At 45.8% G+C, this 27,458-nt stretch overlaps 1 protein-coding gene across 1 annotated transcript in view; it reads right to left on the reverse strand.

Moving 5' to 3' along the window:
* The window catches only part of cdh22 (cadherin 22), a gene marked incomplete at both ends in the record, with an annotated part of 232,963 nt that overhangs the window by 196,115 nt on the left and 9,390 nt on the right, over window positions 1-27,458 (reverse strand). The window contains 2 exons of the mRNA XM_084315683.1: window positions 7,071-7,330; window positions 7,810-7,997. Coding sequence (XP_084171809.1) covers window positions 7,071-7,330; window positions 7,810-7,997 — 448 coding nt within the window. The remainder of the gene's footprint in view (window positions 1-7,070; window positions 7,331-7,809; window positions 7,998-27,458) is intronic.

The raw sequence follows: 27,458 nt of genomic DNA on the forward strand, positions 1-27,458 counted from the left end.
ACACAATTTCTCTCTCTCCAAGGTTTTCTCAAACGTTGGCAGCCCTGGTGCTAAATCACTTGTGTGGACGGAGATGGGTTTTGTTTTAAAACTCGAAATGAAAACGTAATAATAACACTGCTGCCCACTGTCTTTCAGATGTCATCTCCCCTCCTTCTGAAGGCAATCCTCCCCCTCCCCCTCCCTCCCTCCCAACCCCCCCAACCTCCCCAATATCCTCTACCCCTCTGTCTCTAGTCCAGCAGTTCTCAAACTACGGGCCGCGACCCAAAGTGGGGTAGGTGACAGTGGGTCGCGCATTGGCAAGTAAAGTTGTTTTTTAATGTTCTGGCTACATATTTTGGCTAAATATGCCTCGTTTTATAAATGTGTATTCATAAGATAGTGCTGTAATTACATGTTCTAATAAATATGATCAAGTTCAACAATGTGTGCTTTTATTGTGATATTCCTTAATTCCACGTCGAAATTACTCGATACATTAAAGGGGAACTATCTTACTATTTCTTTCACTATTTGGGGAATTTTACACAATTCCTGAGTCTATGGAACACATCTGTAAGGTTTTTTTCCAAATAAATTCATTATTTTGTATTTCTAATCAAGTACTTTAGAGCAGCATTTTCTGCCCTTCAAGATTCCAAGCTGTTTTTGGCTGGGCTCCGACCATACTCGCAATGCGTTTGAGGGCCTTTTCTCACTCACCCTATTCGTTTCTATTTCGTTCCGTTCTGCCCGGTCCGAGATCTGATTCGAACCCCCCCCCCCCCCTTCCCCCCCTCTAGTTTGTGTACACACTTCAGTCTGGGTGCGCTCTGGGTTTTGTTTACGGTTTGCGTTTTGAGCTTGTAAGCTTGCCGTAGTCGATGATGTCACGCTCGAAATGTAAACACAGGAAGTGTGTTAACACGGAGACTGGAGAATGGATGTTGATATAAAGAAACAAATAACTAATAAATATGAAGTTATATTTGAACCTCTGTTGTCAAGCCTTGTCAATATAACCCACCCCCCTTTTCTCACGAATGGAACTCTGTTGTAGAGTCCGCTTTTGATCGTTTTGCAGGGTTAACAATAACGCTAAGCTAACGGCTAACGCTAACGTTACTACATGCAACATACTAGTAACATTGCTCGCATCGATTATATTGAATGTCATTGATCTACTGGTCGACCGAAAATGTAAACGGGAATGTCTTAACACGACTGCGGACTCTGGATGTTGATATAAAATGAACAAATTGCCAATAAATATGAAGTTATATTTGATCACGAATGGATGGTGTTGTAGAGTCCGCTTTTGAGCGTTTTGAGCGATCTACTGGTCGACCACGGCCGACTGGTTGGGCACCACTGGTCTAATAGAAATAAATGCATTCGAACAATGTATAGACATAGCAATGGCAAACAAAATGTATGACGTTATGTCAGCACCAGGCGCCACGCCCGTGAAAAGGTACAAGCTCGCAAAGCCACACCCCCCGTTCTCCCGGGACCGACCCCGAGACCACCTGTGCCAGCTGATCCCGTTCAGCGGGGGGTGAAACGATTCAGCGCCGTCTCGCACCCCAAAAGGGGTGAGTGAGAACACTGCCCCCGTGCTCCGGGACGGTGATTCGATACAAAAGGCTGAGTGTGAAAGCCCCCTGAGTGACAGTCACCCACAGTTTGCACTGCAATGCACTGGCAGATACCTTTTGGGGGAGAGAGAGAGATAGAGAGGGACTCATTAATTTAGCTGCAGGGGGGCATAATCCCACGGGACAATGCATTGGTAACTTGTTTCAAATGACAATATATACCCCCGTGAATATTATTGCACGGATCGGAATACGCGCGGGAGCTTGCGCTATGACATTTTGCAACAGGTTGACGTGACGCAAGTGCTGATACGAGAGATAGCGAGAGAGAGAGAACAAGCAAGCGAGATAGAGAGGGAGAGAGAGAGGGAGAGAGAGAGATAGATAGAGAGAGGGAGAGAGATAGAGAGGGAGAGAGAGAGGAGAGATCGCTCCGAGAGCGCGCATGTTTCCCCCCACACACACGCAGTCGCAAGTGTGTGTAAATGCTCCGAGACAAGTCGCACCGTATGAGAGCCTCTCTCTCCCTCTCTCTATCTATCTGTCTCTCCCTTTCTCTCTCTCCCTCTTTTTCTCTCTTTTGAGGAAGTGTCAGTGACAGGGAAACCGCTTTCACATTATTTCCACTCAGTGCTCATATAAACGTATCACAGTTGATTGTGGGCGGGCGGTGGCAGATCAATGCCTATTCACGTCAGCGAGCGAGTCAAATCAGAATGGCTTGGTTCAGTGGGGGGAGGACCTTGTCTCATCTGAACTGGAGGAATGCGCCAAAAATATAATTTGCGACATAGACAGTGTTGGTACAACCCCACATTGCTAGAAAACAATGCTAAACACTGGAAAAGGCAATTTATAAGATAGTTCCCCTTTAAGTGTGGGGTCACCAAAAAAAATCCTAAATAAAATGGGGTCATGGTATAAAAAAGTTTGAGAACCCCTGCTCTAGACCCACCCACCCCTTCAAAGGCCTCAGAAACAGACACACACATATCTGCTGACAGCCAACCTGACAACAGACTCAAGCTATCCACACACCAATAAATGTTGTTTCTCTGTGACTCTACGGAAACACATCAATATGAAACATCTGTTTCCAGAGAAAAGTATCTGTGAAACTGGATCCCCCAAGACCTCCACCCTCGCCGGGATTATCAGAGGTACCCTCACCCTCCTCTGGAGTACCACAGAGACCAGCACCCTCTCCAGGATTATCAGAGGTACCCTCACCCTCCTCCGGAGCACCACGGAGACCAGCACCCTCTCCAGGATTATCAGAGGTACCCTCACCCTCCTCTGGAGCACCACAGAGACCAGCACCCTCTCCAGGATTATCAGAGGTACCCCCACCCTCCTTCGGAGCACCACGGAGACCAGCACCCTCTCCATGATTATCAGAGGTACCCTCACCCTCCTCCGGAGCACCACAGAGACCAGCACCCTCTCCAGGAGTGCCAGCACAATCACATTCATCCCCAGCAGCATGAGAGAGTCACCGGCTCACCCCAGGAGCACCAGAGATACCTCCAACAGAAGCAGCAGCACCCCCACTATCACCAGTTATACCCTCACCACCCCCCTCAGTAGTTAAACCCTCACCTCCACCCTCAGTAGTTATACCCTCACCTCCACCCTCAGTAGTTATACCCTCACCACCCCCCTCAGCAGTTATACCCTCAGCAGTTATACCCTCACCACCACCCTCAGCAGTTATACCCTCACCTCCACCCTCAGCAGTTATACCGTCACCTCCACCCTCAGCAGTTATACCCTCACCTCCACCCTCAGTAGTTATACCCTCACCTCCACCCTCAGTAGTTATACCCTCACCACCCCCCTCAGCAGTTATACCCTCAGCAGTTATACCCTCACCACCACCCTCAGCAGTTATACCCTCACCTCCACCCTCAGCAGTTATACCCTCACCACCCCCTCAGTAGTTATACCCTCACCTCCACCCTCAGCAGTTATACCCTCACCACCACCCTCAACAGTTATACCGTCACCTCCACCCTCAGCAGTTATACCCTCACCTCCACCCTCAGCAGTTATACCCTCACCTCCACCCTCAGCAGTTATACCCTCACCACCACCCTCAGCAGTTATACCCTCACCTCCACCCTCAGCAGTTATACCCTCACCACCCCCTCAGTAGTTATACCCTCACCTCCACCCTCAGCAGTTATACCCTCACCACCACCCTCAACAGTTATACCCTCACCACCCCCCTCAGCAGTTATACCCTCACCTCCCCCCTCAGTAGTTATACCCTCATCTCCACCCTCAGCAGTTATACCCTCACCACCACCCTCAACAGTTATACACTCATCTCCATCCTCAGCAGTTATACCCTCACCTCCACCCTCAGCAGTTATACCCTCACCTCCACCCTCAGTAGTTATACCCTCATATCCACCCTCAGCAGTTATACCCTCACCACCCCCCGCAGCAGTTATACCCTCAGCAGTTATACCCTCACCACCCCCTCAGTATAGTTATACCCTCACATCCACCCTCAGTAGTTTTATCCTCACCTCCACCCTAAGCAGTTATACCCTCACCTCCACCCTCAATAGTTATACCCTCATCACCCCCCTCAGTAGTTATACCCTCAGCAGTTATACCCTCAGCACCCCCCTCAGCAGTTATACCCTCAGCACCCCCCTCAGCAGTTATACCCTCAGCACCCCCCTCAGCAGTTATACCCTCACCACCACCCTCAGCAGTTATACCCTCAGCACCCCCCTCAGCAGTTATACCCTCACCACCACCCTCAGCAGTTATACCCTCACCACCACCCTCAGCAGTTATACCCTCACTACCACCCTCAGCAGCAACACTGGGATCTTCACCACCAGGGGCTTCCTCCGTCACAGCTGTCTCCTCATCAGTGGCAGAAACAGCGACAGTAAGAACAACCACCATCCTCATGAACAGCCACAACTACAGCCTATACACCCCCAAACAATAACTCCTCCCACAGAGAGACACATATGCTGCAGTTGCTTCAAAGCTTAATCTAGAGCAAAACCAGTTAACCAGTTAGGAGACATTATCTATTAATTTGTCACAATGTCAATAAGCTACAGTTTAGTTTAGTACAGTACATATTTTCATTCAAATGTGTTTGAGTGTATCTTTTATACTGTATTGTGAAACACTACATTTAAATGAGATAATAGCATCTGTTATAATTAGTAGTTGGAATATTCAGGGTTTGAACTTTTTGAAGAAGAATGTCCTTAACTTATAGTCATAGATAGTATACACAACAATATAATTATCTTTCAAACTGGCCAAGTAACTGAGTCTACCCTCCTTAAAATATTCAGACATAGAAAATGGAAGACAATCTGGGGGAATAATTATTTGGTAATGTAGTCAGGCGGAACAAAAATATTGGGTCCATCTGCTGGTGTGTATCAGGAATCATGGTGGTGCAACATAGCCCTGGGTTCCACATAAGAGACACACACTAGTATCGCAGCAGGTGCACCATTGTCTGCATGATGGTAGATTTTGTTTGCCCTGATGTTTCCTGTGAGTAGTGCATTTATACAAGTCATAGTATGTCCAACTGTGGGCGTTAAATGTAATGTAAGGGGTCATTATGCTGTAGGATGATCCATGTCATTACAAGACAGAGAACAGATGTGTGTGTGTGTGTGTGTGTGTGTGTGTGTGTGTGTGTGTGTGTGTGTGTGTGTGTGTGTGTGTGTGTGTGTGTGTGTGTGTGTGTGTGTGTGTGTGTGTGTGTGTGTGTGTGTGTGTGTGTGTGTGTGTGTGTGTGTGTGTGTGTGTGTGTGTGTGTGTGTGTGTGTGTGTGTGTGTGTGTGTGTGTGTGTGTGTGTGTGCGTGTGTGTGTGTGTGGGGGTGTGTGTGTGTGTGTGTGTGGGCATCAAATATCCTTTGTATGACCATGCATACTGCATGGTTAAGATGATGCTATGTAACAAATCCATTTCACTTTGTCCAGTCAGAGATCTGGGGTCTCCATGTTGATGAGCAATGTGTCCAATCAGAGATCTGGGGTCCCCATGTTGATGGGCAGTGTGTCCAATCAGAGATCTGAGGGTCTCCATGTTGATGAGAAGTGTGTCCAATCAGATATCTGAGGGTCTCCATGTTGATGGGCAGTGTGTCCAGACAGAGATCTGAGGGTCTCCATGTTGATAGGCAGTGTGTCCAATCAGATATCTGAGGGTCTCCATATTTGGCACCACGTTGCACGTTCCATTGCTGCCACGTTAATGACTAATTATAGGTCTTGTATTGTATTTTGTTCTTATTATGCCCACAGCATGTGATGCACTGCTTTAGTCTCACTGGCTATAAATCTATTTCAATTGGAGTTCAAATTGGTGTAATAGTGTATGGTTGTTATGTGTGAGCAAGGGCTCAAAAGGAACATTGTTAACTGAATGCACTGTTGCACTTTAGTGGCTGTGGCCAGTCCAGTCACTGTAGTGTTTATTTAATTTATTTAGTAACTTAAATGTATTTTTTTTAGCATATATCTGTTTTGTGTGTATGTCCAAGGGGTATGGGGTTTTATTAACCTCTTAAACATCAGACGGTCCGTCAATGGGTCGTCACGCATGCGCACGCACGTCGTGGCACTTTTCCCTTGTCTGCCGGCTCTGGGCTGTGTGTTTGCCAATCAACCAATACATTGTTGGAAAGTTGAATTTGCCACCTTTCGGTCGTCACCCTACTCAACCTATTGCATGCTTCCAGTGTCGAGTTACAAGGCAAAACATCCGACGTGTGTCATTTGACAAGCCATTCGGACATGGGACTACGTCCGGTTTGGCCGGTCCTGAATGGCCACCTCACCTCTGATGGCAAAAATGACCTTTGTAGCCAATTAACCACATAACATGCACCCAGAAAAGCAGCCATTTCTTTACTTGAACTTGAGGACTGCATACTTTTAGCACATCCATAAGCCTGGTCTCTTTTGAAAGATAACATTCTGAATGTTCTTACACAATAAAGAAAAATCACTTCTAGTGCTAATGAAATAGGGTAACATAGGGCTGAACTTGAGTTGTACTTGTACTTGTGTACTAACCTTTTTCTGTAATAGTTGCAATAAAATGTATCCCAAAAAAATGGTATAAGCTGGAAAACACTGTGGGTCCATAGCCTGAATTATTATGTAGTACAGGTCAAAATTCCATAAGAATCCGTTCAGAAATGGCCAGGGTGATTAACTCATTCACGGCCAGCAGCTATCGCCATCTGCAGAGAGAGATATACATACGGCGGGGAGATAATATATACATGCGGTGGGGAGGACTGCTGTTGTGACATGGTTATGATGTTTACTCTTGAATACATTTTAAGAAAAAAAAATGCTAATTATGTCAGACAGTCTAGACTAGAGATTGAATTATGACGTGATGTCATTTTGGGACCTGTAGCGACCCCGTCGGGCTTAAGAGGGGGCCATAGTATGAACAAGGCATTGATAAGTCCTGTTTCTACCTGACAGGTGCGTTCTCCACGTCCGGGTCCCTGGCGGTGACCACGCCCACCAGCGCTCCCGGCTTGGCGTCCTCCTGCACCTCCATGATGGCACCCTCCGCCGGCTGGAAGACAGGCGGCTCGTCCGTGTCCGACACGCTCACCCGCACGATGGTCTGGTCCCGGAAGGAACCCAGGGCGGTCTCGAAGCGAGGGTCTGCATGCTTGTTGACCGCCTCCACCACTACGTTGTGCGTGCGCTTGTTCTCGAAGTCCAATGGCTGAACGTTGGGAGGGAGGATATTTAGACAATAGGATAGGGTTTAGGATTTCATATTTTAAATAGTTTATGTTACTGTATATACATATACATTATATATATATATATATATATATATATATATCAAAGAACATCTAAACCCAATCTGTGATTAAAGATTATATCCGATGACTTTCCGCTTTGTTTACATTTGTGATGTATTTAATTGAAGCTTTGTTTTTCACTCTGAAATTTGTTTTGCATCAAGTCAAGCACTTCAAGAACATACACCACGTGAATCTATTGGATATACCCCCACATTTTAGATGGTCATATCAGAAATTGTGGATTATAGCTTTAACCTGAAGATATATACCCAGTACACCTGGGTCATATCACATACCAAAAAAAAGCTCAAAGTGAGTTTACCTTCTTGATGGAGATGATGCTTACCTTCGTGATGGAGATGATGGTTACCTTCTTGATGGAGATTATGCTTACCTTCTTGATGGAGATGATGGCCTCCTGTGTGTTGTCATCGGTGGTCACCCTGAAGAGTTCACCTCCCTCCTGGTCTGTGATCAGGTACATCATGTCAGTGTTCTCTCCCATGTCGGCGTCGGTGGCGATGACACGACCCACAGAGGTCCCCACGGCCGCACCCTCTGACACAGAGAACTGGTACATCTCTGGATGGGGGAGAGGAGGACAAAGGGTGGAGATGAGAGAAGGAGGGAGGAGGAATGAAGGGAGAGAGGGGGAAGCCACATGAGGGGAAAGGGGGGTGGGACAGAGATTTTTTTTGGGGGGGGGGGGGGGGGGTGGGGGGGGTGGAGAATAATGGAGGAGAGGGAGAACATGGAAGATGAGAAGATAATAGATAAGGGGGGACATTGAGGGAGAGGAAGATGAGGCAGGGTTACAAGGAATGGAGGGAGGACATAATGAAGGAGCGGGAGTTGTAAGAGGAGGACATAATGAAAGAGAGGGCGTTGTAAGAGGAGGACATTTAGCGGTGGAAATGAGACACAAAGGGGGCGGAGGGAGGGACAAAATAAATATAGTAGAAGAAGAAAAAGGAGATTGGCAAAGAAAATGAGGGATGAGGGAAAGGACAGAAAACAGACGTTATGGCCAGCGGTGGTCAATATGTCTGACCTTCACTATCACTCATGCTACAGTAGTATAGATCTTGGTATTCCCACTCAAATGGGAAAGTCATGAATGCTGAAGGAGGTTTAGTCCAGCGGTCTCTTCTATCTGGGCCCCGTTCCATGTACCGGGATAACCGAGTTAGCCGGATAACTTTAGCTGGATAACTCTGTTAGCCTGACTTTCCGATTTCATGTACCTGGATTTTCCAAATCACCATGACAACATATCCAAAAGTTTGAGCCTGGTCGAAAGCAGAGTTCAAGTTCAAGTTAGCCTGAACTATCGCCACGCCCCCGCAAAGAAGTGACAGCCCGTTTCCTGAAACTATTCCCACAGTCTACGATCTGCATTATACCATTCTGAATTACGTTTTTGTGCTCCATTCTTCCAGAGGGGGCTTTTGAAATGTAAAATAGACCCAAAATGCTGATATTAAATTCACTTTGTCCTAAATAATGCACGTTATATATACCGTGGCGACGGTGGCTCTCGCTCGTGCGATGTACACATGATGTGGTTATTTTAATTGTAACTGGGATTAAGATGTCTGATGAGATGCGCTGTTTGACGGATTTGAGAAATTGAATGAGCCGTTGACGTCACATTAATGAATGAGGATAAAGAGATAAACTTCATTCAAAACAACGGATATTCTAAACACGGGTCTCTCGTTCATTAATGTATAAACAATGAATTTATCCCATCTGGCCCAGTGGCCCAGCGGTAGTGCTCATGCCTGCCAATTCAGAGACCGGGGTTCAAATCCCCGTGTTTCCAATATGATTTTTTTGAATATAATATTAAGGATTATACGCCAAAGTAGCCTGGTTTTAAGTTAAAATATTATAAATCTACATGCATTGAGGATGTCATTCTTTATATAGCTCTCAACGTGCACCAAATTGAATTATTCCTATATTGCAAAAAGAAGGAAAAGACTAGGGCCTTGAACCCCGGTCGTCCGTGTGAAAGTCAAAAGAAGAACCCGTTACACCACAGAGAAGATAAGTAAAAGATTGACTATACATCAATCAATGGGTAAGAGAGCCGTATCGTAATTCTGTATAACAGTTAACTAATAATTTTCGCTAGCAAGATCTCATTTGATTATTCAATCCAGCAGGCAAGTTTAAAGAAATATAATCTGATTGATTGAGGTAATGAGGGACTTAGAATTAGCCTATAGATAACGCATTTAACTTGTCGGCGAGGCGATTGAGCCTATTGCAATCTGTCAATAAAGTCTTAAATCAATTAATCAATCAATGCCGTTGAGAATCAGGGTCTCTGCCATCGATACGTGCTGGCTTTCCACCTAAAACGGGAGCGCGCATCTAGCCTGACTTGAGCCTGACTCTCAAGTCTGGCTTGAGTTAACGAGACTGAATCCTCCTTTGTGAAACAGGAAAATCCCGGCTTTGAACATCGGGTTAACTGAAGCTGGATAATGGACATGTTGATCGACTTAGTTGAACCACGTACATGGAACGGGGCCCTGGTGTCATTATCGACCATTACATGCAATGTCATGATTTCCACAGAATCCTGGCTTAATCCAGGATTCATAACAGAGCTAACAGGCCGCACTCTCTACAGGGCGGACAGAACAGCCGTGGTGGAGGTTTGTGCCATTATATAAACAAAACCTGGCGTACAAACAATACCAACATTGTGAGTCACTGCTCTGCTAACGTGGAATATATCAGGATCAAGTGTAGACCTTTCTACCAGCCCAGGGAATTCACAGCTACCATTGTGATTGTAGCCTATATACCTCCTGATGCTAATGCCAAGCTAGCAATGAAGGAACTGCATGCTGCCATTAGCAAACAACATAACTCACACCCAGAGGCCTTTGCCCATAGCCTTTATTGTGGCAGCAGATTTGAATCACTCCAACCTAAAGACTGTGCTCCCCAAATTCAACCAACATGTCTCTTGCCCCACAAGAGGAGACTCTGACTAGACCATGTTTACTCCAACATAATGGGTATACAAAGCTGTTCCCCTCCCCACTTGGTACAATCAGACCACCTTTATTTGTTCCTTCTACCAAAGTACACCCCACCCACTCATCAAACGTGTGAAGTCCTCAGTTAGAACAGTCAAAATATGGCCCGAGGGGGCAGCCTCTGAGGCCCTTGTTACACACACTGTTTTTGTGCTCGTTTGAATACGTTTTTGAATACGTTTGCTGTCCCTAGAAATGCCGTTTTGGCAGGAAACGTTTTGGCCCTACTGAAAACACGAAATTGTGTTTCCGTTTTGGAATAACGCCAAAAACTCGCCGACAATGTGTCGTGTAATCTGCGCGGGCTGTTGTTGCTCAACGCCCATGCGCAGTAGATACCCACATCTGCATGCTCTCACCACGTCCGGTGACAACAGAGCTATAGCTGCAGCTACCATGTGTTGTCAAGTTATTGTTACAAGGATCCCAGTCCAAGATACAACAGTCTGCATTCCCTTAACAATTGTTTGTATTGAGCCGTATTGTATTGTACCCATTCTGCGATATGTTAAATAAAGTTTACATCCATTCATTCTGCTAGCATTAACGATTGCATAAGCAGCTGGCTAACGTGAGCTAGCGTTAGCTATCAGACCCTGTTAGCTCAAGCTCCTCTTTCAATCTTAACAAGCATTAAACAAAATGGCCCAGTCATCTATTCACTTTTGTTTAATACACGAGGCGTTGTCTCTAATGTTATCTAGCTACTGATAGCTCCCGATATCATCAGTTTGGTGCTGGCTGGTTAACGTGAGCTAATGTTAGCTGCTAACCACAATGCTATACTGTTAGCTATACTGTTCACGTTAGCATGTAGCATGCATGCATCGCCGATCTTTTTTTAGACTAAACTATCCGCTCTTGGTGGTCACTTGTGTTGATGTTAGTTTTGTTTCATCAACAAATGAGAGGCAGAACACACAGTGAATGTATCCGTTTTGTTTATTGCACTTTTATTACACTTTTGCTGAAAAATAAGTGCTGCATTGGGTAAATAGGCATTTAAAGATGGCGGCTTGTTGACATTTTATTTGCAGGAAGTGTATTGGCACATTCAAGTTCTGATTGGTTGAAAATTGCCTTCATGTTCGCCACCTACTGCCACCTACTGCTTTGTCAGTGTACTACATCACTGTGCTCAGGTGACAAAACGAAAGTGTGACTCGCCTACCGCTACGTTGCGACCTGGAAAAGCGAAACTCATCTGAAAACAAAACGAAAACATCAGTCAGTCTAACCGCAGCCTGAGTTGCAGCACCGGTTTCAACAAACTTTTGCCACCCAGGCCATTCTGGACTCCCATACTGACATTGACTTCTACACCTCCTCTGTTGTGGACTACATCAACTCCAACATTGACAGTGTCACCATCCTTAAACAGATCACTACATTCCCCAATCAGAAGCTGTGGATGAACAGATAGGTTTGTATACTAGGCTTTTAGATCTGGTGACATGCAGGCCTACTGTTCAGCCAGGGCTAACCTGAATGGGGGACTCAAGCGGGCCAAGCACAGCCACAAGCTAAGTGTTGAAGATCACTTCAACAACCCCTGACCACCGACACATATGGCAGGGCATCCAGGCCATCACATACTATAAACCCAACAACAAATATCCCCCAACCACTGACCTCCACCCCTGATGAGCTCAATAACCTTTATGCCTTTATACCATCAGAAGGGGGGCTATGTGAGACTGTTGTTCATTGACTACAGCTCAGCGTTCAACACCATAGTCCCCACCAGACTGGTGGACAAGCTGATCGAGCTGGGTCTGAGCTCCGCCCTGAGCGCCTGGGTACTGGACTTTCTGAGTGAAAGACCCCAGGCGGTCAGGGTGGGGGGTCAGACCTCCAACACCATCACCCTGAGCATCGGGTCCCCCCAGGGCTGTGTTCTAAGCCCCCTGCTGTACTCACTCTACACACACGACTGTGTGGCCAAGTTCAGCTCCAACTCCATAGTGAAGTTCGCAGACGACACGGTGGTGGCGGGGCTGATCTCGGACAACGACGAGAAGGCCTACCGGGAGGAGGTTGAGGTACTGGAACGCTGGTGCCAGGACAACAGCCTGCTCCTGAACATTGGTAAAACCAAGGAGCTGATCGTGGATTATAGGAGAGGACAGCAGGAGACACACACACCACTGATGATTAACGGGGCTACCGTGGACAGGGTGAGCAGCTTTAAGTACCTGGGGGTCCACATCTCAGAGGATCTGACATGGTCAACACACATAGACACAGTAGTAAAGCAGGCGAAACAGCGCCTCTACCACCTGAGACAGTTAAGGAAGTTCAGAGTATCGGGGAAGATACTCCAGTCCTTCTACTCAGGAGCTGTAGAGAGCATCTTGACCGGAAACATCACTGCCTGGTATGGAAACAGCACGGCACAAGACAAGAAGGCCCTACAGAGAGTGGTGCGCTCAGCCGAGCGTACCACGGGTATTGCACTACCTCCCCTGCAGGTTCTATACAACAAGAGGTGCAAATCCAGAGCTTGCAGGATAATGAAAGACCCTCACCACCCCAATAACAGCCTGTTCCAGCTGCTGAGGTCAGGCAGACGCCTGCGAACCCCAGCTACTAGGACAGAGCGGCTTAGGCTCAGCTTATTCCCCCAGGCCATCAGAGCCCTGAACAATGAACATTGAGTGCCACAGAACACTGAACTATCCACACACAAGCACACATGAACACACACACGACACTCACGCTGTGCACGCTCACACACTAGCAGCCACTTAACACTTTAACATGAGCGGGCACACACTCATGTCGCACACTTATGGCCAAAAGTAAAGGCCACTTTAAATTAGAATAACAGGAACAGTGTATTGCACTACCAAAGCTACCTAGCATGTCCTATATGCTCTGTAAATAACTATGTACAGATACCGAGATGTCACACCATGTTACCTGTTACCTGTTTATTGCACAATGTTTTTTTTTTATTGGATTCTATTATATGTTGTATCACTGTATTGCACATCGTTGCGGGCAAGACCACCCGCATTTCATTGTATACTTGTAAGGCCGTGACAATTAAAACTCTTGACTTGACTAGATGCCTGTTTTGGAACAACCAGGAGGCACCCATCAAGGCTGCTCTCCCTGCTAACCTCACTCTCTCCCCCACAAGTGTGTACCGCACTGAACAGAACTAATGCGTGCAATGGCCCTGGTGGCTTTCCCTCAACTGTCATCTCCCTGAACTCTGTACCACGATGACAAGCCCCCCATACCATATCAACTCTGAACTCTGAACTCAATTGAATTGCCTATACGCTAGGCTCTGTTACCCATACTGTACGTACTTTAACCTTTTCACTACCACGCTACCAAAGGGTTAACCCTTTCACTGTGACACTACAGAAGGATAACCCTTTCAATGCAACACTACAGAAGGATAACCCATTCACTGCCACATGACAAAGGGTTAACCCTTTCACTACCACACTACATAAGGTTAACCCTTTCAGTACCACCCTACATAAGGTTAACTGTAGTGTGGTAGTGAACGGTTAACCTTATGTAGTGTGGTAGTGAAAGGGATAAACTCTGTTGCCTATACTCTATACTATTATTTATACCTACCTACTGCTTTCACTGTCTACAACTGCCCTACACTCTAATCATAGTAATCATAATAATCATAACTACCTACCTCATACTATAGTATACCCATATAACTATATATATATATTTACTCTATACACATCTGTCTGTCCATACCTGCATATAATACTTTTTACATATCTATAGATACTATATCTATATCTGCATGGCCGCCTAGTTATAGTTGAAAGTGGGGGTGCAATTTTTTTTACTTTAACTTATTATTTTTTTTTTTTTTTTTTGGGACAGGCAAGGGGTGGCACGACCCCCTCCACGGCAGATATTTTTTTCATTTAATGAACCTGTACGTGCAATTTCCTGCAATATAGAGCCTTCAATCTTGACCAATAAAGCTGCTCTCTTCACTATAAAACTCAGTTTATATTGCAGTATGATAGCCAATTACTATAATAATAATAATAATAAAGATAATATAACTATAATAATATATATACTGTATATATACTGTATATTGATTTTTCGCTCTTTTGTTTTTATTAAATCAATCTCCTTTCAAATAGGCCAAGTTTTTAATAAGAAAGAGAGAAAAAATACCAACAAGGAACAATAACAGGGTCTGCTGTAAATATAGCCTATTTTCCTTAACAATTGTGTGTATTGAGCCGTACTGTACTGTACCCATTCTGCAATCTGTTATTGATTGATTAAACATTTTATTAACATATTGCAGAATGGGTACAATATAGTACGGCTCAACACACACAATTGTTAAGGGGATGCAGACCAGAGAAAGACTTTTGTTTTGTTTACATCAGGGTCCCCCATTTACAATTCATAATGAATTGTAAGTAAGGGTGCAATTAACACCGTGCAATCCATTATTTGTGGAGCCCGCCCTTTAAGTCTTTGAGCTATTAGGCTACTAGGGTTCTTACTTTGCGTTTTGGTGTACTGAAAAATGCTCTGATGTCTGTATTCTTTCTTTTTTCTGCCATGTTACCTGGTTGGCTGGACACACACACACAGAGACACACACACACACACACACATTTTCATTTCAGGTATTGTACCTTAAGATAATTGAACATCTTGATTTACCGTAAATCCTCAAATATAGGACGGGTCTTCTATTTACCTCAGCTGCAAAGAGCACCAGGCCTTTATTAGAGAGGCTTATATAAGAGGCAGGCCTTAATTTCTAAAAATGACACTCATGGACATAATCCCTTAATTTTCAGACTTTTATTGCATTATTATTATAATAAAAAAAAAATAAAAAAAAAATAATTGGGGCCCCTCTTCACCACGGGCCGCGGCCGTCGTTAATCCGGCCCTGCTCGTCTGCCATATAGATAGCGAACGTTAAAATTCGCAAACGAAGTCAACGTTATCCAGCTGACACCACATATCTAGATAATATGATAACGTTAGCTAGCGGCTAGCACTAAAGCTAACGCCAACCAGAGGGAAACTTTGTTATTATTATTATTATTATTAGAGGATTTACGGTATGACCAGATGGCATTTCGGGACGTGAAACACTTTTATTGTATTGCGTGGTAGAAGTTCTACCACTCAATAGTAAAGACATGTCTAACATAAATAATCTTTTATTTGAACAACTTACTGGAAAATCCTGCCTGCCACCAAATGACACACTTGGTGGCCTTTGATAATTACACTCAGCCTGCCTGCAGCGCCAGCGCCGTGCGCCACTGTCTGCTCTGCTGGGGGTGGGAGAGGCACTGGATCAAACCATATGGGGGGGCACGGGGGGGTCGCAATCTTTGGAAACTTAAAAACTTGCTATTAAGTGTCATTGCGTATTATTAATTTGATTGAAATTACGTAGTTATGGTTACATTTATATATTGGGGGGGGATATATCATATTTTTCATATGATCAAAAAGTGGTGGAGCAAGAGCATACCTTTGCTCCCCCAAGTTCAATAGTGGGAGAGCAGATGCTCCGAATGCTCCATTACGCAGGCGTCTATGTATATCTGTACATATCCCTTACCTACTCTTACTAGTTACGTTGCTGGTCAGTATGACTTACTACCATAGTGTCTTCATACCTGTATCACTGTACATATTAATACTACAACTCTGTATACATCTGATTAGTACTATTACTAATCATATATATATATATATTTTTTTTTTATTATATATATATTTTTTTATAATTATATATTTGAATCATCACCTGTACATTATATATTACTATTGCACTTTACTGTTACATTTGCACTCTGGTTGGATGCCAAACTTATTTTTGTTGTATTGTACTTGTGCTGTATAATACATTTTAATACATTTTAATCTAATCAATGTGATACTTCTGGTTTACTGGAAGCCAGATGGTGTGCATAGTAAAACCTACTACTGTTGCATAATGTTGGGAGAATAGTATAGCATTATAGCATAATATAGCATTTCAAAACTCTTAAGTGAAAGCCTTGAAACGGTATTGATGGCATTACTTCACAATGGTGTTGTTGAATGGTAGTTATATTATCGTATAGCTTACGCTCTGCACTCTAGTGGAACTATCCCTTTATCCAATCTAACACTGAATAATTTGTCTCCACATGTACACACCCATCCGCCTGGCCACACCCACATCCACTCCTCTACATAAGCGGGGTCGTGGCTACACTAACAGCTCCTTCCCTATTTTCACCACCGAAAAAAATGTGCCTGTATACACCACTTTAGTTTAGTGCCGAAATAGTTATTGAAAAGGAGTTACGTTATTGGAGAAAAGGAGCTGCGTTGACATTATATCTTTGTTTTCTCTCTCACTATTTTTTGAGGAAATACAGCGATAACGTCTTCGCCACCGGAGTGTCTAGAAGATGATGATCATTCTGACCTCCACCGGCGCTTCGCATTAGGGGCTCGCCAGGTGTGTCAGTTGTGGGGGGTCAACTACCAGTGTTGGGAAAGTTCACTTTCTACATGAACTAGTTCAGTTCACAGTTCACACATTTTTAAATGAACTAGTTCAGTTCATAGTTAAAAATTCAAAATGTTTAACTAAAGTTCATCATTTCAAAAATGAACTAATTTATAGTTTATAGTTCTTTTTTCAATACGTTGCTGTAAGCTATTATTTTTCAAATGTATTGCCACAACCCATAATAGAACCACAGAATACTGGCATTTCCATAACGCTTTGCTGCCGCCCATTCATCCACACTAGTAGCAGCTGCAGCTGTCAAAGTAGTGAAAGTAGTCATTGGGCAAATATAAACATGTGCCGACATAACACAACACGAGGTAGGAACCAGGCTGAGGTATGAAACTAAGGTTGTACCTCAAAGTTCAATATTCAAAGTGCAAAACATTTACTGACTTTAACTAAAACTCTTTTAAATGCTCATATTGTACACTGACGCCGCTTAGAGTCTGACTCTGAGCGAGTGCAGCGCCTTCTGAAAGTGCGAGTGCTGCTGCTCTACTACCAGACTCCCCGAAGCTCCGCCCAGAGATGTTGCCAGATTGTGTGGTTTTCAGCATTATTTTAAAGCCTGTTTACGGTGTGTTTTAACTGGGTTTTCGGCTGAAAGGCATATGAAATCTGGCACACGTTTGAACGCCGTTATAATATAGTGCTGAGAATGAACGCACTTTTGAACGCCGTTATACAGCGCTGAGAATGAGCGCATTCTCAATTACGTTCATTTAGGGGGGAAAACATCCGTTCAGTTCCCGTTCGCCCAAAATACGAACGTGTTCACGAACGATCGTTCATTGAACGCATTCAGGTACATCACTGTCAACTACACAGCTTACAAAGGTCGGCTCCAGGCTAGGATCCTTTTTGCTGCCCCTTAGCGGCGTGGAGGGGGTTCTAGTTTGATGCCCCACCATGACATTAGCTCCTCCTCAAGTGAAGTCGTAGCTTTGTTTTCCTGGGACCGTGATTCCGAATATGCGGTTCAATTCCCTGGGTCTCTGGACAAACGGATACCCACTGTCGCCGTGCTGGCCCAGCTTTTCAAGATGAAAAACACCCGGTGAGAGGGAGGTGAGCTTCGTTATGAGAATATCTCCAAGCTCAGGTCGGCTATAGCCCACGTTCAACGAGGGGCTTACTACCGACACCGCTGTGTCTGGTAAACACCGTTCTGAAGAGGGACGTGTGTTGCATTTTTCCCTTTTTTCTTTGGATAAGAAGAGGAAAAGACAGGGGCTGTCTGAAGTGTTGGCCTGTATTGCTTTTCTCACGTTGTACAGTTTTCAGTAGTAGCCGCTTAGCTTGCTTCTGCGTTAGCTAGTGGCTAGCGATAGCCGGTATGAGCTAACTGTTAGCCAGTTAGCTGTTTAGCTACGACGTTAGCTGCCGGCTGCGCTCGGCTGGGAACGTTAGCTTGATTCTATCAGTTAGCCTAGAGTTAGCTGTTTAGCTTGTGCTACAACCATTGGTGTAGCCATGAGAATAGCAGGCCCTGGCACTCTGACTACGACGTCATCTTTGGCAGAAGATGTCATCTGGCCTGCACCATGACCGGCTGCAGGAGGGGGGCGTCACGCCGGAGCAAGGCTTTGCTTTTTCTGGCCTGGCCAGCGAGAGGCCTTCGTCGACGTGGTGGACCAACCTGTGTTGCGGCCTTTCATCCTGCGTTCCTTAGTGCAGGTAAGGTGTCCAATGGACATTACCCCACTCTTCCTTCCTTCCCCTCCCGAATGTCTTTGTTAATAACGATGTTTTTATCTACAAAACATATGTTACTTCACTACATTTGGAGATACGACGTGTGCTGTGTGAGAATTGTCTTGGTCGCTTTGTATAGCTTGGGTTAGCGTTGGCCAAGGCTTATGCCTTTCTCTCTATCTAGGAACAGCGTTGTTTTTTACGTGAGTAAAAATGAACTGGGTTTTTGTTGTATGATGAGAAGTTGTGTGTCTTCATGTAACATTTAGACAACGTGGCTGAGCCCACAACTGGCTGGGTTACCATACAATGCTGTGCATAGTGGCATATGATCGAGGGCTGAGTCCCTCTCTTAGCTTGTTATTCTTACTTGAGGGTAATGATGAAAATAACAAGTGGCAAGTTTTTTTCACACATAAGCAGAGCTGTGGGAAACCTGTTCAAACAAGGTTGTCGGCTGTGCTGGCGTGCATGATGTAAAGCTTTTACTCTACACATTCGGCGTCGTATCAGGGGTAAGGTGGTGAGGGGTGGGTGAAATTATTCCCTGGTTTGCCCATGCAAATTGTTTGGTCGCTGTCATGTAGACTTAGCAAGGCCTGAAAAATTCAAAATGTTTAACTAAAGTTCATCGTTTCAAAAATGAACTAATTTATAGTTTATAGTTCTTTTTTCAATACGTTGCTGTAAGCTATTATTTTTCAAATGTATTGCCACAACCCATAATAGACCCACAGAATACTGGCATTTCCATAACGCTTTGCTGCCGCCCATTCATCCACACTAGTAGCAGCTGCAGCTGTCAAAGTAGTGAAAGTAGTCATTGGGCAAATATAAACATGTGCCGACATAACACAACACGAGGTAGGAACCAGGCTGAGGTATGAAACTAAGGTTGTACCTCAAAGTTCAATATTCAAAGTGCAAAACATTTACTGACTTTAACTAAAACTCTTTTAAATGCTCATATTGTACACTGACGCCGCTTAGAGTCTGACTCTGAGCGAGTGCAGCGCCTTCTGAAAGTGCGAGTGCTGCTGCTCTACTACCAGACTCCCCGAAGCTCCGCCCAGAGAGGTTGCCAGATTGTGTGGTTTTCAGCATTATTTTAAAGCCTGTTTACGGTGTGTTTTAACTGGGTTTTCGGCTGAAAGGCATATGAAATCTGGCACACGTTTGAACGCCGTTATAATATAGTGCTGAGAATGAACGCACTTTTGAACGCCGTTATACAGCGCTGAGAATGAGCGCATTCTCAATTACGTTCATTTAGGGGGGAAAACATCCGTTCAGTTCCCGTTCGCCCAAAATACGAACGTGTTCACGAACGATCGTTCATTGAACGCATTCAGGTACATCACTGTCAACTACACAGCTTACAAAGGTCGGCTCCAGGCTAGGATCCTTTTTGCTGCCCCTTAGCGGCGTGGAGGGGGTTCTAGTTTGATGCCCCACCATGACATTAGCTCCTCCTCAAGTGAAGTCGTAGCTTTGTTTTCCTGGGACCGTGATTCTGAATATGCGGTTCAATTCCCTGGGTCTCTGGACAAACGGATACCCACTGTCGCCGTGCTGGCCCAGCTTTTCAAGATGAAAAACACCCGGTGAGAGGGAGGTGAGCTTCGTTATGAGAATATCTCCAAGCTCAGGTCGGCTATAGCCCACGTTCAACGAGGGGCTTACTACCGACACCGCTGTGTCTGGTAAACACCGTTCTGAAGAGGGACGTGTGTTGCATTTTTCCCTTTTTTCTTTGGATAAGAAGAGGAAAAGACAGGGGCTGTCTGAAGTGTTGGCCTGTATTGCTTTTCTCACGTTGTACAGTTTTCAGTAGTAGCCGCTTAGCTTGCTTCTGCGTTAGCTAGTGGCTAGCGATAGCCGGTATGAGCTAACTGTTAGCCAGTTAGCTGTTTAGCTACGACGTTAGCTGCCGGCTGCGCTCGGCTGGGAACGTTAGCTTGATTCTATCAGTTAGCCTAGAGTTAGCTGTTTAGCTTGTGCTACAACCATTGGTGTAGCCATGAGAATAGCAGGCCCTGGCACTCTGACTACGACGTCATCTTTGGCAGAAGATGTCATCTGGCCTGCACCATGACCGGCTGCAGGAGGGGGGCGTCACGCCGGAGCAAGGCTTTGCTTTTTCTGGCCTGGCCAGCGAGAGGCCTTCGTCGACGTGGTGGACCAACCTGTGTTGCGGCCTTTCATCCTGCGTTCCTTAGTGCAGGTAAGGTGTCCAATGGACATTACCCCACTCTTCCTTCCTTCCCCTCCCGAATGTCTTTGTTAATAACGATGTTTTTATCTACAAAACATATGTTACTTCACTACATTTGGAGATACGACGTGTGCTGTGTGAGAATTGTCTTGGTCGCTTTGTATAGCTTGGGTTAGCGTTGGCCAAGGCTTATGCCTTTCTCTCTACCTAGGAACAGCGTTGTTTTTTACGTGAGTAAAAATGAACTGGGTTTTTGTTGTATGATGAGAAGTTGTGTGTCTTCATGTAACATTTAGACAACGTGGCTGAGCCCACAACTGGCTGGGTTACCATACAATGCTGTGCATAGTGGCATATGATCGAGGGCTGAGTCCCTCTCTTAGCTTGTTATTCTTACTTGAGGGTAATGATGAAAATAACAAGTGGCAAGTTTTTTTCACACATAAGCAGAGCTGTGGGAAACCTGTTCAAACAAGGTTGTCGGCTGTGCTGGCGTGCATGATGTAAAGCTTTTACTCTACACATTCGGCGTCGTATCAGGGGTAAGGTGGTGAGGGGTGGGTGAAATTATTCCCTGGTTTGCCCATGCAAATTGTTTGGTCGCTGTCATGTAGACTTAGCAAGGCCTGTGACCAGCACTTGATCGAGGACTTATGTCTTCTCTCATCATAAAAAACGGCGTTCCTCTTACAGTAGTGAGAGTGAACTGTTGCCCTTTTTTATTGTGATAGAGGGTTGTTGTGTATCGTATTCACGTTTAAGTAAACGTGGCTTGAATCCACAACTGGATTAGGTGTTGGCCTACAGAAGTTACATGTGTAGCTCTTGTACCAGGGCCCTTGGCCCCTCTCTTGGTCTGTGCTTTTCTTACTTTAGGGTAAAGGTGTAAAAATTCAGGTGGCAAGTTCACACATGAGCCTGAAGCCATGTATAAAAACAGTTTTTGCACAGACGAGGTTATCATCTGTGGCTGGCGTGCAGAATGTGAAGCTGTTACCCTAACAGGTGTAATGCGCTTTCATGTAGCACGCTATGACTGGTGTCATGGCTCTGCTTTGTTGTTGCATCGTATCAGGGGGGGGTCATGAGGGGTGGGCTGATAAAATCCCCCCCCCCCCTTTACTGATTGGCCGGGAGGTGGGACCTCCTGCCTGTCAGTTTTTCCCTGTCGGCTGAGGGGCAGCGCGTCACAGGGAGGGGGAAGGGGGGGGGGGGGGTTCCATGGTTCCACTCCATGTTAGGATGGGTGGGTCACGGGATTTCCCCCCGGCCATGGGATACGTCACTGGGCGTGTTTCCTATTGGCCAGGAGACATCCGTGAGGTTACAGGCTCTGTGCTGCAGACCGCTGTCTTTGTCAAAGTTGGATGATGCGATGCATTTCGAAAACTTTTCGTTTTCTGCTCTGCTCTCTATTACAGTGTGTATTGGGCCATTGGTCACTTGGCCCAATTATTATTGCATGTATCTTTTTCAATTGTACTCACGTGGAGGTCTCTCTGGGGGAACTTCTGTCTTCCCCTCTTATGTGAGGAGCAGAATTGACGGGGTTGCCCTCAGGCGCGTCATATAAGGCCTGTGTCTGTGTCTTATTGACTGACCTCCTGTTGCTCGTCCCAGACAGCATGGAGGGAACGTCGTCTGGTGTTTTCTCCATTCACCATTCACAATTCACCATTGATGTGTTTCGGGTTCTTGACGTGCATATAGCGCTGTGGAACCACGTTATGGGCCGGCGCGCCTTGGTTGCCCAATTCATAGAAACAGCGTTTTTAGGAGGGAGATTTTTTATCTCTACCGAGCGCCAGTGCACTAGGTTAGACTCGATGACTCACGTGCATCTCCGGGGGAAGATGACGGAGTAGATCATTACATTGGCGGATGGGGTCTCACGCCCATGAGGTGGGCCGCCAGGAGCAGCGCATTCACGTTCTGTCCATCTTGGTGGCGCCCTCTGTGATGTTTTAGATCGACACGCGTACCTACCCCCCGCTTAGGACTGGGGATGGCGGCGTGACTAGGATGCGGGACTGGTTCTGGTCACGCCGGACCAGGTCGGTTAACCCGTTGTCCGCTGGGGCGCAGATCTGATGTTCTGGTACCCAGAAGGACTTTGTGCTTTTCCGGGGGGGAAATGCCGGGTCGGTCCGGGCTTCGCCGGGATTGATGTCGTGGATATGTGTGTCATGTGTATGCCACTACGGCTTGCCCATAACAGTGACTTGCTTGGTCCATAATGTGTTGTACCTTGCACGCTGTGTTAGGGGGCCTGGTCCTTCTCCATTGTTTCACTCCTCCCTCCCCCTGCTGGGCAGGGATGGGAGGGGGCTGTCAAGGTGGTTGCTGTCAACCCATCTAGGCTTCCCTGTGTAGGTCCCGGTCCGCCAGGCCCAGGTCCGGACTCGTTCCCGTCGACCTGTTGGCCTGGGTTAACCGTTTGAAAACTGAAACACTTTGTTTCTAGGTTTTTCTTGGTGGGTTAAGGGAACAACCACCTCCTGTTAAACGAAACATACAGAGGTGGTTGTTTCTCCGGTGTGTTGGTAGCAGAGTCGACTCTCGGGTTGAGGCCGGGCTTTACCCCGTCTGCCGATAGTGTGCCCCCGCATTTTTCATGACATCTGCCAATTGTGTCTGCCTCTCCTTGAACCTCGACCCCGCTGGAGGGGTCGGGTTTGTTGAGGTCATGACATGGTGCACAGCATACCGAACACCCCTTCCGCCGGGTACTGTTCTTACAGTAGACCCTTTAGGTGCCTGTCAAGTCCGCAGTGCTCCAGGCACAGGTTGAGTTCTGGTCTGTTGCCTGGATTGAGGGATAAACCCCCTTGGGGGTTGTCTTCCCGGCGCGCCGTCTGGCCCCACAGTATTGTGGGGGGGTGGCCTCTTGGGGCTTATGGCCATGCCAACCTGGACACGCCCGATCTCGTCAGATCTCGGAAACTAAGCAGGTTCGGCCCTGGTAGTTCTTGGATGGGGTACCCCCTGGGAATACCAGGTGCAGTAAGCTAGAGTGCTTCAGGGCGGCGTGCCAAAGGGGGGAAGGGCCTACTTGATTTGGTCCCTGTCCGATACACTGGCGATGTAGGGGGTGGTGTCATCAGTGACCGTCTGGTGGGGTCCCGATGCTACGGCATCGTTGACCTCACCGGGCCCCCTTTTTCGGGGGGTCCTGGCTCTCAGGCTGTTCCTGGGGCTGGGTCCTCCTCCGCGCTCCGCTGCTACGGCCTTGCCACGGGTTGGGTTCGCGATGTTGGGGGCTGTAACAGGTTTTTTTTCTTCCCGTTCGTTCCCTAGTGGCATGTGAGATGCGCGCCTGAGTGGTTGCGGGTCCTTCTGTGAAGGTAAGTCCCACGATCTGCTCACCCTGTGCATTGAGGTGCTAAACCCTCTTCACACAGTCGGATCCGATTCCCTCCCGTCCACCTCTAGGGGAGTCCGGGGGCTCGGGTCCTCCCCGGTTCTGATGATTGTGGGGGGCCTCAGCGGGTACATTTGTCGAGCTTCCGCTCTGCTCAGCTCCTGTGTTCCACTAGAGTGCAGAGCGTAAGCTATACAATAATATAACATACGGTTATCCTATAAACATAGTTATATGAGTATAGCAAGCGCTCTGCACTGACTCACTGAGGACCCTGTGGTCTTCGCCTTCGGTGGTGAAAGACTTGGGAAGGAGCTGTTAGTGTGGCCACAACCCCGTTTATGTAGAGGAGCGGCTGTGGGTGTGGCCAGGCGGATGGGTGTGTACATGTGGAGAAAAATTATTCAGTGTTAGATTGGATAAAGGGATAGTTCCACTAGAGTGCAGAGCGCTCGCTATACTCATATAACTATGGTTATAGGATAACCGTATGTTCAACAGATTCCTTTCACAGCACAATCCATGCTATTTGTAATTATTGTAGTTTTGTTCCTTTGTGTTTTATTGTATAGTGTGTAGTGTGTGTGTTTCTTTTCCCCGGCCTCCCTTCTCTATTAGCTCCTCTCCTACAGCATGACAGGGGGCACACCGGCTTTCACTCATCTCATCCAAACTCCCAGACAATAACACCCTGGATTGATCTCCACTCCAGTGCCAGATAATTCTGTGTCGTCGGTAGAGTACCCAGTGTTGAACCTTCTGTAATTTTGGTGAACTTTCGTGCTCCGGTGGTTTTTGTAAGTTTTTTTTACTCCTCGTGTTTTTCTCTTTTTCCCTGTGTAGATTTGGTGTGTCACTCTGGCAGCACCCCGACTGCTTTCTTGCCCTGTGGCACGACGTGTTTCCAAGTTGAAAGAGGCTCATCAGGCGGGACGTAATGCCAGCCGGTACTACGGTTGAATATTAAGTAAAGAGCTGCAGCATGGAGCTATGTTAGCCTGCACTCCACCACTGAGAAGCAATAGGAAGAAAGTTCCACATCTGAGATTTTAACATCGTTGATCACGTTTTATTTACTCCGCTGAGCACAGGATGAGTTGGTGACAATGATGAACTACGTTCTAGGAATAGAAAAAGGGTCCCAATCTTAATACATTTGTAATCATATTTCTGGCGTGCGGGCATATAGTATGGTTGAACAAGACGAAAAAAGTTGTACTTCACTGCATGGGCAGTGAAAGCTGGTTATTTAAAGAAGGAAAAATATCTCTTCAATAACTAGTTACTAATGTTTGAATATTGTTTATACTCTGGACACAAATCCCCCCAAAATCACCATTTGAAACAAAGTGAACCAACATTGCGCTTAGAGGAGGCTTCTTTGTATAGTAAATAATTTCTAATTTCAATCTAGTGCTCCACGGATCCAGTCTTAATTGTCCTTTATGTATTCAATACTAAAGATATATCATACTTTATGTATTCAATATTAAAGATATATCATACTTTATGTATTCAATACTAAATATATATCATACTTTATGTATTCAATACTAAAGATATATCATACTTTATTTAGACTTTTCAGAGGTTTGTTTTATTTTAATCCCCCCCCCCCCCCCCCCCCCAAAAAAAAACTACCCGAGGCAGCTTTAACATTTCCTTTCAGAAATCATGATATGTTCATGTAGGCTATATTTTCATCCTCCTTCATGCCTTTTTTTTTCTTTTTCTCTTTCTTAAAGCTGTATATTCCATTAGTCGCTGGGACTGGTTAAGTAAGACGTAGCAAGATGAAAAAAGGCTTATATAAACAGAAAAGAAAAGAGATGCTTTGGAAACCATATCGAGTAAGATCAGCTCTCAACTCTCAGACACTACTCTCCTGGCTATAACAAAGCTAATGGTGTTCCTCTCAGAAGACAGAAGAGTAAATAAATAGATAGGGAGAGAAAAAAGGAAGAGGCTATTTTATCCACAAGCCAGAAGAGACTTGTGGGCTGTGTGGGCTCTTTAATGTGTTTGAGATTGAGAACATCACTGCAGGCTGTGTACGTGTTAATGAAAGGCAGCGTTGAAAGGTGTCAGGCCTCTAGTGCTCCCTCACTTATTGTCAGGCTACCTCTGTTTGTGCACTGAGTAATTAAGAGTGCCAGGTTCTTTGCCTGTATGTCACACTGTGTTACACTCGGTTTGCCAAAAAAGAAAAGAAAAAAAAGGTGGATATATTTCATCTGACTGTAGGGTGTTTTTGTGTGTGTGTGTGTGTGTGTTGGGGCTATCTTTGCCAAACAAGGTAATAGAGAGAGAGCGAGAGAGAGAGACGGATAGAGACAAAGAGAGAGAGAGATGGGACAAGATGGGAAATACTATTTCACTGTGAAAGATTCTAAATTACTTTTTTATTCATAGCGAGGCCTTCGTCGTCCCCTCTTAAAATATTTATAGTCAACCTGTTGGACAGAATCCCCCCATGTGTGCACTTACAGTATATTCGGCTAAAGAAGTGTCCTTAACTCGCCATCATAAATCCATACCATTACCATGAGAGCTTTGAGAGAGAGAGAGAATACAATGGGCCTTGCATATTGATTCGGTCATCTCTCTATAGCATTGCGCGTGCAAAGCGCAGAGCGAGAGAGGCAGCCATCACTTCTCATCTTGTGATATGCTGCCCCTGTTATGGCTGAGTATTTGACCAGAAGATGGATTTAAGAGAGCTGATTTTCTCTGACATTGTTCGGCCACTTAGCATGGCCTCCGATGCTACCACTACTGATTGAAGTAAGTGCCCTGCAAGATCATCCCTCGATTTTTCTGTCTGTCTGTCTGTCTGTCTGTCTGTCTGTCTGTCTGTCTGTCTGTCTGTCTGTCTGTCTGTCTGTCTGTCTGTCTGTCTGTCTGTCTGTCTGTCTGTCTGTCTGTCTGTCTGTCTGTCTGTCTGTCTGTCTGTCTGTCTGTCTGTCTGTCTGTCTGTCTGTCTGTCTGTCTGTCTGTCTGTCTGTCTGTCTGTCTGTCTGTCTGTCTGTCTGTCTGTCTGTCTGTCTGTCTGTCTGTCTGTCTGTCTGTCTGTCTGTCTGTCTGTCTGTCTGTCTGTCTGTCTGTCTGTCTGTCTGTCTGTCTGTCTGTCTGTCTGTCTGTCTGTCTGTCTGTCTGTCTGTCT

The sequence above is a fragment of the Notolepis coatsorum genome (assembly GCF_963971535.1).
Source record: "Notolepis coatsorum genome assembly, chromosome: 6".
Lineage (NCBI taxonomy): Eukaryota > Metazoa > Chordata > Actinopteri > Aulopiformes > Paralepididae > Notolepis > Notolepis coatsorum.